Source organism: Artemia sp. Qi Xiang Cuo, chromosome 7 (genome assembly GCF_049724085.1).
Source record: "Artemia sp. Qi Xiang Cuo chromosome 7, ASM4972408v1, whole genome shotgun sequence".
In the NCBI taxonomy this organism is placed as follows: Eukaryota; Metazoa; Arthropoda; class Branchiopoda; order Anostraca; family Artemiidae; genus Artemia; species Artemia sp. Qi Xiang Cuo.
In genome coordinates this window covers 53,019,695-53,036,003 of record NC_142800.1, presented here as the reverse complement: position 1 = coordinate 53,036,003, position 16,309 = coordinate 53,019,695, and the positions used below count along the sequence as shown (strand labels likewise).

Genomic DNA, 16,309 nt, shown 5'->3' with positions numbered 1-16,309 from the left:
GTCACTGTCAATTACCGGGAAAGTCATGCTTCCGCTTTGCGTTTCCGACAAGAACCGACAGAAGCGTTTAGATTGGGAGTTTTTTATTTTTCCTAATGTGGATTACAAGGTAATATTCGGATGGGACATTTTGCATGCTCTGAATTCCACAATGACCTCCATACAAATACCATTACATTTGGGTTATCAGCTAGACAGAATAACCCCTGCAATTTTCAGTCGTTTTGTACAGGTAGCGTTGTATTACCAAAAGCCGTTTCGGTCGGCCCTGGAACTATGAAAATTATTCAATTAAACTTTAGATCCAGAGATGGTAATGACGTTGCAGACGGTTCTAAAGTTTTATTCTACCCTTCAGATGATTCATGGTTCGTTTACACATTGCGGAAATTCATGTGGATTTAGCAATCCGTGCGGAAATTCTGTCTGTTTTCGTGCTAGAAAAAATCTCTAGCTTTCCGCAACGTTTTGGTCAAATCAGGACGGAATCTTGGTAAGATTTTTAAATGAATAAAATCATGAGGCATGGAATATCAAAAAGTAAACGATCTTATAACTTTGGTTCAAGGCTACCCCAGCTAGTATGATCCTGCACACCCAGGCTATAAGAAAACTAAGAAAAACCGGGTCATTTGGCTCTCTATTGCTCAACAGCTTTCAGAAGAGGGTAAGAACATAGCTCATGCTGTTGCAATAATTTGAAATCTTTGCCTTAAAACGCAGCGTTATTTTAGCCATAGTTCGAACAGAAACGGACGGATTTCCGCATGGATTTCCGCAATTTGTAAACGAATCATTAGTAGACAATTTGAAATGCTCAGTACACGTGGTCACTCGTAATGCTTGGTGGCTATCTTTAATGACGGGGACAAGGTAATAAAATTGTCTCGCCGCCCGATTTTAGGAGAGTTTGAGGAGATTTCTAATGAATTGATTGAGGCTGCTAACGCAGATATAAAAAATAGAAACCGAGAGAAGTTCGTCACAAAAGCAGAAATTGGGTGATGATACTTTTATTAACAGATTCCAGCTAGATCATCTCACTTGTAAGCCTTTACTGAAAGCTAAACTGTGCAGCCTTCTAGTTAAATATAAACAAATTTTTTCACGCCATAGTTATGACATAGGCAAGAATGACTTGTTTAAATACAAAGTTGTAATTGATGCAAATGTTCCACCTCCACAACCAAAAGCATTCAATTTACTACTTGCCATGCAAGACGTCCTACAAAAGCATATCGCTGCGCTTTTGAAGGCTGGTGTCATCAGACCTGGACGAAGTGAATTTTGTAGCCCTGTTTTCCTAATAGCACAAGATAGATCACCGATTTTCTAGTGGTTATAACCCATTTTCGAATGGTTTATGTGAAAACCGAGTAAAGACTTGCAAAAACATTTGCAAGGCCTACTGTTATGAATCCGAGTCTAATTGGTCAGAGTATATTCCAAGTATTCAACTGGTACTCAATAGCGCTATTTCATCAACCACAAAATTTCAACCATTCCAACTTATGTTCAGTCGACAACCGATTTCCTATCTTGATTTAAAGTTACTGCGACCGCGACGAGACGACTTCACCAGTTACAAAGAGTTTGCAGCTAGCCAAGTCCAACAGCTTTTCTACCTCCATAGTGTTTGTCGCAAGGAAATGGAAAAATCAAGACAAGTTCAGGCCAGAGAATATAATAAAAACAACACAAAAATTCCAATTTTGAAAGAGGGAGACATTACCTACGTAAAGGATATGACATGCAAAGGGTTAAAATTAAAATTTCGTGGTCCATATATAATAATAAAAGTAATACAACCAAACCAAGTTTTCCTGCTGCAGGAATTAGACAGAAAGGGTACCAGAAGAACTGTAAACATCATACTAATGAAACCAGTCAAAGATCCCTCTGCTGCCACCACTCTGTAAACCTCTATCTACTTCTTTTCTATACGCCTTTTATATTGGCTGATGTAACGGTTTACGTAATTTCTCAAAGATACTCAATAAACGTCGATATATGGTCATTATTTAATAATGTGCGAATAGACATACACAGAAAATAAGGCAGCAGAAACACAAATAACTAAGACAAAGGGGAAAGATGGACTGACTTTCAAAGTATACCTTGGCCCCAACTCTCTAGAATCGGAAGTCCCAGCGATTGGCTGTTCGACTGGCCTGGGAACGAAACGTTTCTCAAGACTAGCCCTAGTCCCAAAAGTGCCCCCCTGGACCGAGCTCTCGTTGAAATATATATAACAGACTCTGTTAACAAGAGCCCCGGAAAAGGCTTCTCGAATTTATCCCAAATACTTTACAGAACAAACTCTGTTAACATGAGACCCGGAAAAGGCTTCTCAGATTTATCCCAAATACTTTACAAAACTCCAAAAAGCCGCAACAAAAAAGGTTCAACTTTAGAGGCTTAGAGTACAGCAAAAACTGCCAGTGTTGATGCGCAGGGCGAAAAATATCGAAGGTGGGGTTACTTCCCACTAGCTACTCCTACTACTTGGCTTAAATTAACATTCTCGAAGATTCAGGGTCTAGAAAAAACCACTGCTACTAGTGCAGAGGCTAAGAAGCCTAGTCCAACGTCCTATGGGAGACAAAAGGGAGGTTAAGATAGGTATAACCCAACGGAAGTTATAAGCTGGAGAAGAATATGAACAAGGCCTCAAACTTCTTCCAATTTGGGAGTGTTGAAGTCCAGAAGCGAATATAAGACTGTTATCTAACAGTATCTATTCCCTAACCGTTTTAGGGGAAAAGGTAAACTAAGCCTAACGTCCTTTGCGAGACAAAGGGGAAGTTAAGATAGGTATAGCCTAGCGGAAATTATAACCTAGAAAATATGAACAAGACCACAAACTTCCCAATTTGGGAGTTTTAAAATCCAAAAGCGAATATAAGACTTCTATCTAACAGTATCTAATCCTAAACGTTTTAGAGGAAAAGGTATGCACATATAGCTTCAAAAAGCTCAAGCGTTCATTCTTTGAGCAAAAAACAAGGAATAAAATCTAAGAAAAAGATGGGATACTATGCCTACATCAAGTGGTTAGGAAAAGGTGGGTTATACTTAGTACTGTTGCAAGTTCTGTTAAAATCCAAAAGCGAATGTAAGACTTCTATCTAACAGTATCTAGTCCCTAAACGTTTTAGAGGAAAAGGTATGCAGATATAGCTTCAAAAAGCTCAAGCGTTCATTCTTCGAGCAAAAAACAAGGAATAAAATCTCAGAAAAACATGGGATACTATGCCTACATCAAGTGGTTAGGAAGAGGTGGGTTATACTTAGTACTGTTGCAAGCTTAGCTAAATGACCATCGTTAACGCAGGTAGGTCAGATAATTTCGAAGACAATTTACTAAGGTGGGCAATTGACTAAGAAAGCATCTACCCTTAACCATTCAAAAGTAATTGCATTAATAGATTAAATTACGATATAATATTTGATGAAATTTAAATTAGAAAAAAGTATTCAACGATATCTCCTCAGTCATGGTAATTATTACTCATTTCTATCACAGGCAGCGCAATAGCGCTGCCTTAATAAAGAGGGATATAGCCTCAATGTATTATTTAGTTAATTTATTATTTTATCTCTCAGGTCACTTCCTATGGAAAGAGATGTCGTTGGAACCTCGGAGGGGGGTTCAAGCGATTTGAAATTGAAAGTTCTAGAGTGTTTTTTAAATATTTGAAAGTGATTGGAGGGCAGCCAGCCCCCCGATCACCCCAATCACCCAGGACTAAGGGTACTAAGTTGAAACTTTCAGGGCATGCTGAGGGGGACGCTGAACTAATCAAAAGAAAATATGAGCATCCAAGTTGTCAAAAAAGGGTGCATAGTTATGCCTCGGGAGATGACAAGAACTCCCCCTCCCCCCAGTCATGGGACAAGGATTGTAGATAACGCAAGTTGCCCCTATGTTACATATGGGTTTCGTTATTTTTTGGAAAGGAAAGTATGTTTGATCCTGGGTGTCTGAAAAGGTTAAGAGTTTTAAACTGAAACTTTGAGGGACCGTTGTGCATGTAGATTGTGAAACAAGCGTATCTGCAATATCTCAAGAAGGACTAAGGGTACTAAGTTGAAACTTTCAGGGCATGCTGAGGGGGACGCTGAACTAATCAAAAGAAAATATGAGCATCCAGGCTGTCAAAAAAGGGTGCATCTAAACCATCCCAGGAATGCTTCAGACTATTGGTGCTGAAATTTAAACATCAAAAGACACCTTTTGATGCTGAAATTTAAACATCAGAAGACACCTTTTACACCCAGGTTGTCATAAAGGTACATCTGCAATATCTCAGGAAAGGCCAAAGGTATGAAGTTGAAACTGTTATCGTATGTCGAAAAAGATGTTGAACTTAATCAAATGACACTATGAGCATCCATGTTGTCAATACAACATATCTGCAATATCTGAGGCATGGCTGAAATTTACAGGTGATGTTGAACTAAATCAAAGGGCGCTAAGTGAATACCAGTTGTCAAAAGGGCGTACCTACATTATCTCAGGAACAGATGAGCGTAAAATGTTATAAGTAGAGACTTTCTGGGAATGTTGAGAGGAGTGTTGAACCAAATAAAAGAAAACCTTAAATGCATCCATATTGCCAAAATTGCATATATGTGATACCTCAAGAACAGTTTGAGCTATTTACTTGAAATTTTGAGATGATGTTGAGGACAATACTGAATCAAATAAAAAGACTTTAGTGCATTCATTTTCGAAAGGGCATATCTACTATATCTCAGGAATGGCCAAGGGTATTAGGTTAAAATTTTCACGGAATGTTGAAGATGAAATTGAACTAAATCAAAAGACTTCAAGTGCATCCAGGTTGCCAAAATACCGTATCCGCAATGTCTCAGGAACAGCTTACTGTATTAAATTCAGACTTCACAGAATGTTGAGGGGGTGTTGAAAGGAAAATACCCTACTTACGTTCAGGTTGTCATAAGGGCGTATCAGCAATATGTCCTCCTTACACCAATAAAATTTTCAACAGAAATATGTAGAAGCTGTACATAGCATAGTTGATAGGTTAAATAAAAGAATCCCCTGACCCCCCCCCCCCCCCCTTGCAATCTTCATTTACCTTTCGGTCGTTTAATGTTTACTTCCCAACTTTTAGGCTTTCTTTCCATTGAAAGCTTTTCTTTTTACTAAGTCGTGTTTTGTTTTGTTTTTTTGTCAGTTTTAGTTTTTAGTTTCTGTTCTATGTTGTTGTTAACTTAGGGTCCTTAATCCTACTTCTGTATACGGTAAACATTGTTTGTTTTAGGTTTGACTTGATTATTCATTGTAGTTTTTATTCGTCTTGGATCTCACTTCTGCATTGATAGTCATTTCTGTTCATTTTAGGTCTGAACGATCATTTGAATCTATTTCTGCTCGTCTTTGGTTTAATATAACTCTTTCTTTTTCTTTGAAAAGCATCTTTTTTGGAAATTTTCTTAAATTAATAAAGTGAAAACAGTTTTGAATAATGGTGTTTTGTAGAATTGCCCCTTATTCACCATGATTGCCTCTTACAAATACTTGCAATTACATTATTTGATGCCAAATCGTGTTTTATGTTGTTGTAGCCAATAACAGTCCCAAAGATATGACAACAATTTTGAGGCTGCTTAAAAGTAAATTAAGAAAGCACTTTCAGGGAAATAAATAAGGTTTTTGGATTTTCATTATACTAGTTAGACTTAAAATATCAGTTCCAAATCCTGATAAATATCTATTTACATATTTTTCACTTAAAAGTCATTCTATGTAAAATAATACCTTTGCGTGAAAACATTGGAAGAATAATACTGAAAACAACATCTGGATCAAGTATAAATCGAGAATAAATAACATACCGTCAGCTGATCTGGTCTCAATGTACTTAGACACATCTGCAAAATTTCCAAAGCCATACAGTTCAATAGCATCAAGTAAAAGAATTTCTTCTTTAGCTGTCCAAAAGCTTTTTGCATCTTCCTCACTTGGGAAAACAGAAAATTCGGATTTGTCCTACAACAAAACAAAATAAAGTAGCAAGTGATAATTTTCAGACATCAGAAACCCAAGTCTCAGAAGATCTATTAGCTGTCAAACCATGATCAGGCGCAATAGCGTTGACTTTATAGGGAGCAATACCTATATATACTATTTTCTGTTGTTATCCAGGCCTTATCATATTGAAGAGAAAATATGATAATTGGAGGAATCGTCATTCAAAATTAAATTAAAAGTTCTAGCACCATTCTTGAGGGACGAAGCCAGTCGATAACTGCCCTTACAGTTCTCTTTTTTCCTCGGGAGCTCCGAAAACCTCACACTGCAATACATCAAAGGATGATAAGATTCAAAACACATGCCTAAAGGTTTAATATAACCAGTGTAGTCCTTAGAGCAATGGACCCAAATTACGTAGTAGCCCATTCAAAACTGAGGATAAATAAGTACATTTTGTAGAAAGTGGGAAATACCTTGTTGAAATAAGGATCAGGCAAACATTTTAATTTAAATACTTACAGGATCGGCGACCTCAAATTATGGAAGTAGTCAATTTAATAACTGCAGCAGTAGCTAAAACATAGCAAAGAGTGAACCTTGGTGCACTGTAACTGAACATTTAAAAACACAAAGCAACCATTTAGTGAAAATTCCAGTGCTTTTGAAATCGGATTTCAAAAGCAACTCGACATTCCTAAATCATAACATTATATCAAAATAAAAAGTACACCATTGAAATCGCCACTGTAGGAAACTGTTGATCAATAATTATCCATCCCCAATCTTGGCAGCCAAATAAGCCCCCCCCTGGTTATACCAGGCTGCTGAATATTTGTACAGAAACAAATAAGGGCTCATATGAAAGTTAATACAGGTATCCACGTACTTTTTGTAAATCACTACTAATAGCACCATGCTGGAATATCAGTTTTGGCCATTTTGTGCTGCAAAACAACAATTTTGGTATGAAACGGCCGCGATGTCCCAGAATGAAAGTTCTGAGCTTAAAAGCTATATATTTAGCTTCTCTAAAGTTTTCATTCCTGCTTTCTTATCGAACACACTGGCAATGTAATTAAGTACCATTCTAGAATCAAAAATAAATTTATAGTGGCTGATCTGTTTGGATCTGTCACAAGGTGGCACTGAAAGACGCCATATCTTAAATAATTTGGTATTTCTTTGTAATATCTTAATTGTCTCTGTTAAAGTTGAAATGCATTAAATAAAAAACTCATATAAAAGTATAGAGCAATGTTAAAACTCAAAACAATCAACAATTATGCTGTGTATGATGGGGATTTGTGTTTCCCAACTCTATTAATGATTGCCTCTATTAGTGATTCACTGATTGCCTTTTGAAAACTCTTGAACTCACCTTAGAATTTTTTATATTTAAAGCACATGCAATAATTTCTAACCTCTACATTTCAAAAAACATTATAGAAGAATAAATTAGCTTTTCATCACATTATTCTTGTATTTGAACAATCCTTCCTGAAGCATTGGTAGGAGAATGCCAAACTCTAGTGTGAAGAGTAAGGAGTTGAGGTGGTGGAATCCTTCTTAATACATAGTCTAATTTCTGATCAGTTTGAGTTTTAATTATTCCTTTTAATTTCATTGACAAAACTTTTTTATGATTTAATAGAAGTTTGGTTTTAAAATTTCACAGAGGGAATTTCTGAGAGTTTGCCTTCAGAAATACATTTTTTTTTCCAGAGTTCAATTTTTTAGATTGGAATAATGATATGCACTATACGTCTCTAAATTTGTTTTACAATTTCGGTTTTAAAATTTCAAGGAGGGAATTTCTGAGAGTTTGCCTCCAGAAATACATTTTTTTTTCAGAGTTCAATTTTTTTGATTGGAATAATGATATGCACTATAGGTCTCTAAATTTGTTTTACCACAATGAAAAAAAACGCTCAAAAAAACAACAGCAAACAAACCAACAAGAAGGGTGCCTTCTACCCCGACAATCACTCTACTCAGGGCTGTATCCAGGATTTTTGTTCAGGGGGGTTTTTACTAATTTTTGACTTTTTTTGGGGGGGGGGGTCTACTAATTTTTGACTCAGTTTTCGACTAATTTTACTGATTTTTACCTAGGTTTTACTAATTTTCGAGTCAGTCAAAAAATTTCAGGGGGGGGGGGTTCAAACCGGGTAACCCCCCTGGATACAGCCTTGACTCTACTCATAAAAGAATGCTAGAACTAACAAATCTTATTCAAAAGAGCCCTTGCAAGATATTTTACAACAATCAATTTCTTTTGAGCTGTCCTTGTGATTGAATTTAAGGTAAAACATAGTAATAGTGGATGTAGTCTCCATCAACATTGTATGATTACATTGGGTTTTATTGTTGCAATACGCTCACATGTTTCCAAAGCTTTATCAAACGACCTTTGGGCAAAAAATCTGGTATTTGCATAATTGGCTATTTCAAAAAAAAAAAAAAAAAATAAATAGAAATCCTAATTTATTTTGTATAAATTTATCCACAATCCAAACATTATCATCACACTAACATTATCATCATCCAAATGTAATTCACTGACCAAAATGTTCATACAAGATTAGTCGTTTGCATACATTGAGACATCTATAACCCTAACCCTAAAATACTGTGCATCAAGATATACTTAAAATTCCCAAATCAGCAATAAACATCAAGCCTAAAGATTTGCTTATGAATTCTTCTGTATAATTAATTAAAAAACATTGTTACAAATAAATTCTTAAAAAAAGGTAGAGCAATATTATGTCAAACTTAAAACAAACACAATTATCATGAATGAATAAATGAAATATAAAACAAACAGAAATCAAAATTAATAATCAAGCCAAACTTAAAACAAATAAGAATTGAGTCACTTCCCAATCAAATCCAATATAGGCTAGAGTGTCATTTGCACTTTGCTGAAAACAAAATACATTTAACTAATTTTTCTTTTTTACATTATCAGGTTACAAAACTAAAAAGACACAAACTTTCAAGAATTCCTTTTCTATAAACCATTAGATTGATTTGGCATTTCAAAATATTGTGTGAGCAAATTATAGATAAAATGCTTCAAAAAGTTTTACTTAGCCATCATTTTACCAAATTGCTACCTTATTTATGCTGAATTTTCTGTAGAAATCAAGAATTTTGCAAAATTTTGGCCAACTTTGCAAAATTTCTGCTGAAATTTTTGCCTTTAGCAAATTTTTTTTTCAAATGTCAGAAAAGTGGGAAGGAGGACACCACCCCACCCTCCCAATTGCAGGAATATGAGTTTCCAACAATTCTTAGGAAGAAAAGCTTTTTGACATTTCTTGGTCCCCACTTTTGGCAAAACTAATGCTTTTTTTTGTCTTGGAGTTCCCATGACCTATGGAACTTACACCAATATAAGTTTGAAGCTAATCAGAAGAAAAGTAAAACTGAACTTAGCACATTTTGTGTTAGTTTGAACCAAGTTGGTTTTGTCACTGAGCCAGAAATTAGTTTACATTCCTACCAAATAAGACTTTAGCTTGTTTTTGTGCTAAATCAGGACTTTGGTTGGTTTTGTATGGGGTATAGATTCAGTTGTGTAAATGCATTACTGATATTTCATAGTTTGGACTTAGATTGTTTTTATACCAAGTCAGGTTAAAGCTTGGACTCGACTCATTTTGACATCAAGTGAGATCAAACCTAGTTTTTGCATAAAGTGAAGATTTTGACTCATTTTTCCACTGAGTCAGGAATTGGCTTCTTTTTGCCCTGACCAAGGATTTAGCTCGTTTTTGCACTGTGTTATTCTGCAGCTTGCACTAAACTTGCTTTGGTCTCAATATGGACTTAGCTCGTTTTTAAGTAGACAGAGTCCATCACTTGGACTAAACTTGTTATTGCACTGCATCACTGAAATTCTTTAGCTAAGATTTATCTCATTTTTGTACCAAGACCAGGCTTCAGTTGTTTTTGCACTGGGTAAGGAATTAGCTCAGTTTATAGCCTACAGGATTCAATAAGCGCCCATTTGAATTTTCAACAAAATGAGGACCCTCCAAAGTTTCTATGACAATTTTGAGTATATGAAGTGGAAGGGGAAAAACACAACAGATGCATTACTCTTTATTTACTAAACTCTACTCTTTACTGTATTGACTCTTATTGGTTCTCTAAAGCATTTTCAAGAACCCTTGTATAAAAAAAGAAAAGAAATAAACAATTCAGTTACCTCAAAATGATAGCCATGGTGACTTTTATGCTGGCCAATTTCTGCACCAGTTGAGAAACACTGAAAAACAGAACCAAGTAAATACCTGCTTTTTACAAACAGTAAAACATTAAAAAGATAAGGATACACTACTGAAAATGACTGCAGGATTTCATATGAATATAATTACACAATATTCAAAGGAATACATAAGAGCAAAACTTTTTTACATGACTTATATTCATGCAAAATTGTTGTTTTTAGCACAACATGACAGATAAAATACATCCACAGACTGGTTTCCAATTATATAGGAGTGCTAATCTGGATAACAAAGACTTCTCCTGGTGAAGCCTGCAACAGAATACAACAAGTTTTTATCCAGAGACCTTTTAGCTGAAACAATTTGAGCTACTAAGAACAACAAAAATTATCCCAGATGCTTTGAAAGTAAAGAATAAGGTAGAATAATAGGCAATCATATGATGTCAGTTGTTTCTGCTGGTCTTGCCCCTTGAAGATTCACTGAGAGTAAATGTATTTATCTACAGCATTCAAAGGTAGTAATTCACATAATAATACAGCTACTACTAAAACCTTACCACAGCACAAAGCCACCAGAGGCCAACAAAGCAATGCATGCACCTCCTCCATCCTAATCTATTCAAAGCCCCCCTCTTGACACCCTCCAAGGAAGTTTCCATTTCTCTTAAACCTTTCTTTATGACATCCTCCCACCCCAGCCATGGACCTGCTTTCTGTTTAGCCCTAGACAGTTGGCCATAAAGGACAATATGGCATCCTTCATCTGTAGAATCTGCCATAGCCATCTCAACTTTGTTCTCATTACAGCCCTTGAAAGCAGAATTGAACCACAGATGAGCTGTAACTCTGGAATGTTACAAAATTGATAAGGCTGATGAAATTAGAATCTGATGATAAAGTTTCCATTAGGCCTAGACTGGAAACTTCATTCTATAAGATAGCAGATGACCAACAACTTACTAGCACGCAAAGGTTAAAATCTGTGCAAACTTTGCACTTCACTTTTGTTGGTCCAAGAACCTCTTGACAGTGAGTACACTGTCCAACAACTAATGGTACATTTTCTTTTAATTCAGAGCTTTTTTGCATCTCTACTTCTACTGCTTCTTCTGCAGAAATAAAATAGCTTTTCTGCCAAGAACAGCGTTGCGGCCAGGGTCAGTTATAGTCATAAAATTGTTTGCTCATTTCGCGGGTTGCGCCGTGGCACGGGCATGGCCCGTTTAAGAGTGGTTTGCTTAGTTATTGGTCAGTTTGTAAAATCCAGTCTCCATTTGGCATATTCTACCATTCTGCCATCTTGCAGAAAAAGCAACGTCGAAGGTTGCAGTATCTGCAAACTACCAATACGGAGCCGGAAAAGAAGTCTCCATTGAAATAAAATTTGCAGATTGGCGGTGCGGATTTGCAGAATCTGCCAAATGGAGACTGGCCTTAAGCTTTTTAAATCTGGCTATGTACAACTTAGCTCCAATCTTTCGAAACGAATACGGCAAAAAGGCGGGCCAGTTTATATCAAACTTTGCACCAATCTTTAAAAAAAAATACTGGATAAAGGGGGTCCACGCTTTTTGTTAATTCTTGCACCAGCTTTTTAAAATTTTCATTATTTTATCCAAGATAGCAAGACAAACTGTAGCATGAAAGTGCTACTTTTTGGTGTTCAATGTAGCGCGTGCTATAGTGGTACGCATGATGAAATAATGCTGAATCAGCACATTCGTTCTACAAGTGGTAACCCTGATTGACAGTGCTGATTTTTGTATTGTTCACCAACAATCTAGACCCCGACGCCATGCCGATTTATTAGTGGAGTGCCTTTGATGAAGATGGTGCCGGCCTGGTTAAAAAGTTTTGCGAAGCGCCGGTGCTATTGGTGTAATGGCACATCGCTAGTCATTCTATATTTAGGCTTTTGTTTTTCCATTGTTTTGTTGATTTTGCTGTACTAAGTAAGCTAACGTGATGGTTAATCTTGTGAAAATCAATTGACATTGAGTTCTAACCAATAAATGGGAATAAGAGCTTACAGACAGAGTAGACTGGAACGTATTCAAAGGGAGAAAGTGGGGCCTAGTCCCCCCAGAGATTTCTCAGGATATTTGATGAGTTTATTCTCTTACTGTCAGCAGTCCTGTTGATTTCTTGCAACATAGTTCAATAATTGATTAGTAGAGGCTCACATCCAAAAAAATCCCCTTTATGATCTTAATTTGCTTTTATACATTTATTAAGATTACCCAACAGTTAATACTTACAAAATGGGGGTAAGGAGCAACTTTGCGAAATAGCAAACAAAAGTCTAAAAAATGAAATTTTGATAACAATAAATGCATAAAAAGAATCGACTTTTTATCCTGATTCCAAATACTTCAAATTCCTTAAGTTTAATGTTACTTATCAAAAGCTAAGATACTAAGAAAATATCCTTGATGTTCAGAAAATAGGGGAAATAGCCTAAAAAGTCCAAGTACCTTAACAAAAATTGTACCATTAGGTGCAGCGTGTCAAAAACTCTATTGTAGAGGCATTAAGCTCCCATTTACAGAAACCCTGGAATTTTGACTTTTTTTGTATGAAAAATGATCACGGATACGTTTTTTTTTGGTCTTTTTTTCAAGGAGGGAGAGTAGATAACCATTGATCTCATTCCATTGAAAATTAGAAGAGGTCTTATTCGAAAGCATATTGAAAGTTCTAGTGCTTTTTTCAGTAACCAAATTGAAAGGAAGTCAACAGAAAACAGTTATGTAATTTACCCATTGTTTACGTATAGTATTTGTTATTGGGATGTATTCAGACTTTTTGGGAGGGGGTGTTGTTTTCTGAATGGAAGGGAGTTTAAAGTGAAGAATGTTTTGGGGCTGAACATTCCAAGAAAAGTTGTACGCAGGGGGAATTTCCGAAACTCCTATAGGAAACTCTTTTTATTTGGATCAAATTTACATGTGAAGATTTTGAGGAGAAATTAACAAGAGAAAATTCTCAGCTCAATTGGAATTGTCCTTTATTTTTTTTGCGGAAATAGGGAATTTCTGTGTGAGAAATTTTCCATAGGGGAATTCTCTACGGTAGAAATTCTCTATGGAGGAATTTTTGCACGATAACCCTTCCATCTAATAAGGGGGAGGGGAATTTTCTGGGAAAAAATTCCACGATGGGTGGATTTCTGGCATAATTTCAAAAATAACCAAAGATTGAACAAAAAACAAGTTTTTTTTCAAGTGAAAGTAGGCAAGGGAGAATTTTTTTTAGACAAAATTGTCCGATCAAAATTTCCAGGTGTAATTTTCACCGTTGGTGGAATTATCTAGAGAAATTTCAAAGGGGTGTTTTTACATGGTAGAAATTATCCATGGAGAAATTTTTCCTAGGTGAGGAATTTTTCATGGAAGGGGGAAGCAGATATTCTAGTATTATTTAAAAACCACCAGAAATGAAATTAAAAAAGTTTTTTCAACTGAAAGTAAGGAGCAACATTAAAACATGAAAAGAACGGAAATTCTTCCGTATAAGAAGGGCTCTTTACGCTTAAGTTCGATTTTTTGTCCCAATTCATTAAGAATGACTCCTCAAACATAATGACCGTTTAGTTAGCATAAGAAGCTTTTTGAAAATACTAAGAAACTTACACAACTATCCTAACTTAATAATGTCAGCCGTTCTTGAGAAATTACTTTGTTCCACTTTTTGGAATTCCAGATGCTCATATTTTGTTCAGTTCAACATCCACCTAAATATTCCTTAAAAACATCACCTTAATGCTCTTAGCTTATTAGAAGCAATAGTTGTAGTGGCATTAGTAGCAGTATGCACATAGCACCTTTGGTTTCTCCAGCAACCCCTTCAAAAGACGATGAAAATTTCAACTTAGCGCCATCAACCGTTTTTATAGCATTTCTGATACGTCCTCGAGACAATCTGTGTGGGCATATTCTGTTTTGATTTAGTTCCATACAGTATCAATATATCCAAAATTTTTACCTTAATATCACCAGATTAATGAAAGATCTTAAGCCGAACTGGCCAGCCATGACAAAAAAAACAACAAAGAGAGAAAAAAAAAACAACAATAAACGAGATTGTGGCCAGTGGAGAAAAAAGAAAAGACAAATGCAAAACAGCGCGGATATTTCGCCTGTATCACAACAAGGTGTCTTCAGCACGATAGACAGAAAATGAACAAGATAAAAAGAAAAAAAAACAACAAAACAAGTTAAAACTAAAAAAACAATAAAACCACCACCAAAAAAAATAAAAAAACTATACAATTAGCGCAAACTGATCCACGTAGGGAAACGATGCTATTATGGAGTTACTTTAGTGAGGATACCAGAGCAACTGAGGAAAAATAAAAAAAGATTGGAAATTATTTTAACTATGCTGTTGTGAAATAATCCTTTTATTGGATATTATTGAAGGAATTCGTTTTGGTCTAGCAGGAAAAACAGTCCCCAGGTGATTATTTATAATCTTAATTTCCTTATTGACTGTTGATTCACTCTTTAGATAAATTGGGTCAATATTTAAACTACCTGTGGTTGTATTTATCGAAAGGTTAGCAAACATATGTTTTTTGATTTCAATGGCTTCTCTCGCCCGCTGTGTATACTCCTTATCATTTGAAATAGATAAGACCTCATCAAATTTTACAAAGTGATCTGGTTGAAACAAAATATGTTCTGCTAAAGCCGAAACAAAAGTTTCTGGAGGCTTGCTTAATTGTAGGGTCTTTTCTATTGAATTTCGGTGTTCAACAAGCCTTTCAACAAATTGTTGGTTAGTCCTACCAATATAGAACTTCCCACAAGAACACGGAATCTTGTACACCCCACTTACCAAATTTCCCCGGGTTAAATCCTTCCCAGAATTAAAGAAACTACCCATTGGTCTCACTGATTGAAAACATGTATTAATACCAAAATTACGCAACATCTGTGAAAGCTTCTCACCCAAACCAGGTACATTGGCAATAAAATTAAACTTTTAGATACATGTAAATCTAAATACTGAGAAACCCCAATAACCCTACTATCATGTTTAACACGTCTATTTTCAATTATTTTGTCAATAAACTTAATTGGATAATTGTTACAAAACAAAACATCCCTTAAGTATAACAATTCCGAATCCAGAAATTCCTGGGAACAAATTCTAAAGGCTCTATCCACTAGTGAAATTACAACCCCCCGTTTCACCGACATAGGGTGGCAAGAAGGGAAATTCAAATACCTATCATTGTGGGTAGGTTTTCTGTAAATCGAGAAAAGTAAATGGAGATCCCTTTTAATTAATAAAATATCCAGGAAAGGTAATTTATTATTTTCCTCAAACTCAACTGTAAATTTAATATTGTTATCAAAACTATTTAAATGCTTATAAAATAGGTCTAAGGAGTCCAATCCATGTTTCCAAACGCAAACCACATCATCCATGAACCTACTCCAGAAACAAGGGGAGATTCTAAAACTGTTTATAGCGTAGGTTTCAATAGCATCCATGAAAAGATCCGCCAATAAAGAAGAGAGAGAAGCCCCCATAGGTAACCAAAAAATTTGTCTATGAAACTCCCCTCTAAAACCAAAATAAAAAGAAAATTCATTTACTAGAATAATTAGTTTCATAATGACTTCAATATCCAAACTGGCTAAAGTCACATCTTGTATTAAATCAAAGTGTATTTCTAATTTACTTTTAAAATGTCCTCGCACCTTTTTAAATCAAAATTTGAATACATGGAAACAGCATCGAAACTACAAAGGATCGAACTATCGTTCAATGTGAAAATTCTTAATTTTTTGGTGAGATCTATCGAATTTTTTAAATATGATCTTTGTGTTCCACAAAGTGAATGCAATGCCACCAGAAGTCATTGTCTTCATTTCAGAACAATTAACAGAAAAGTTGACACAACGGAACGGAGGGGGGCTCTAGGCTTATGAATATTAGGTAGACAATAGATCTTGGGTGACGAAAAATCTCTAGGATAATATTTGTTATAAAACTGTGGGGTAATGTGCAAATTATTTTTCAATGACTCCAATTCCTTTCTTGTTGATTTTACA

The 16,309-nt window shown here is 35.5% G+C and overlaps 1 protein-coding gene across 2 annotated transcripts in view; it reads right to left on the bottom strand.

Moving 5' to 3' along the window:
- Positions 1–11,338, bottom strand: part of Ada2b (Transcriptional adapter 2B) — a 34,517-nt gene extending 23,179 nt beyond the window's left edge. For both annotated transcript variants that reach the window (XR_016141963.1, XM_089091595.1), the window contains exons 1-3: positions 11,205–11,338; positions 10,221–10,280; positions 5,866–6,019 (exon numbers count right to left, since the gene is read on the bottom strand). Coding sequence is in view for 1 of the 2 variants with exons in the window: in XM_089091595.1 (XP_088947721.1) it covers positions 5,866–6,019; positions 10,221–10,280; positions 11,205–11,333 (343 nt within the window). In the remaining variant the exon portion in view is untranslated. The remainder of the gene's footprint in view (positions 1–5,865; positions 6,020–10,220; positions 10,281–11,204) is intronic.
- Positions 11,339–16,309: the final 4,971 nt, after the last annotated feature.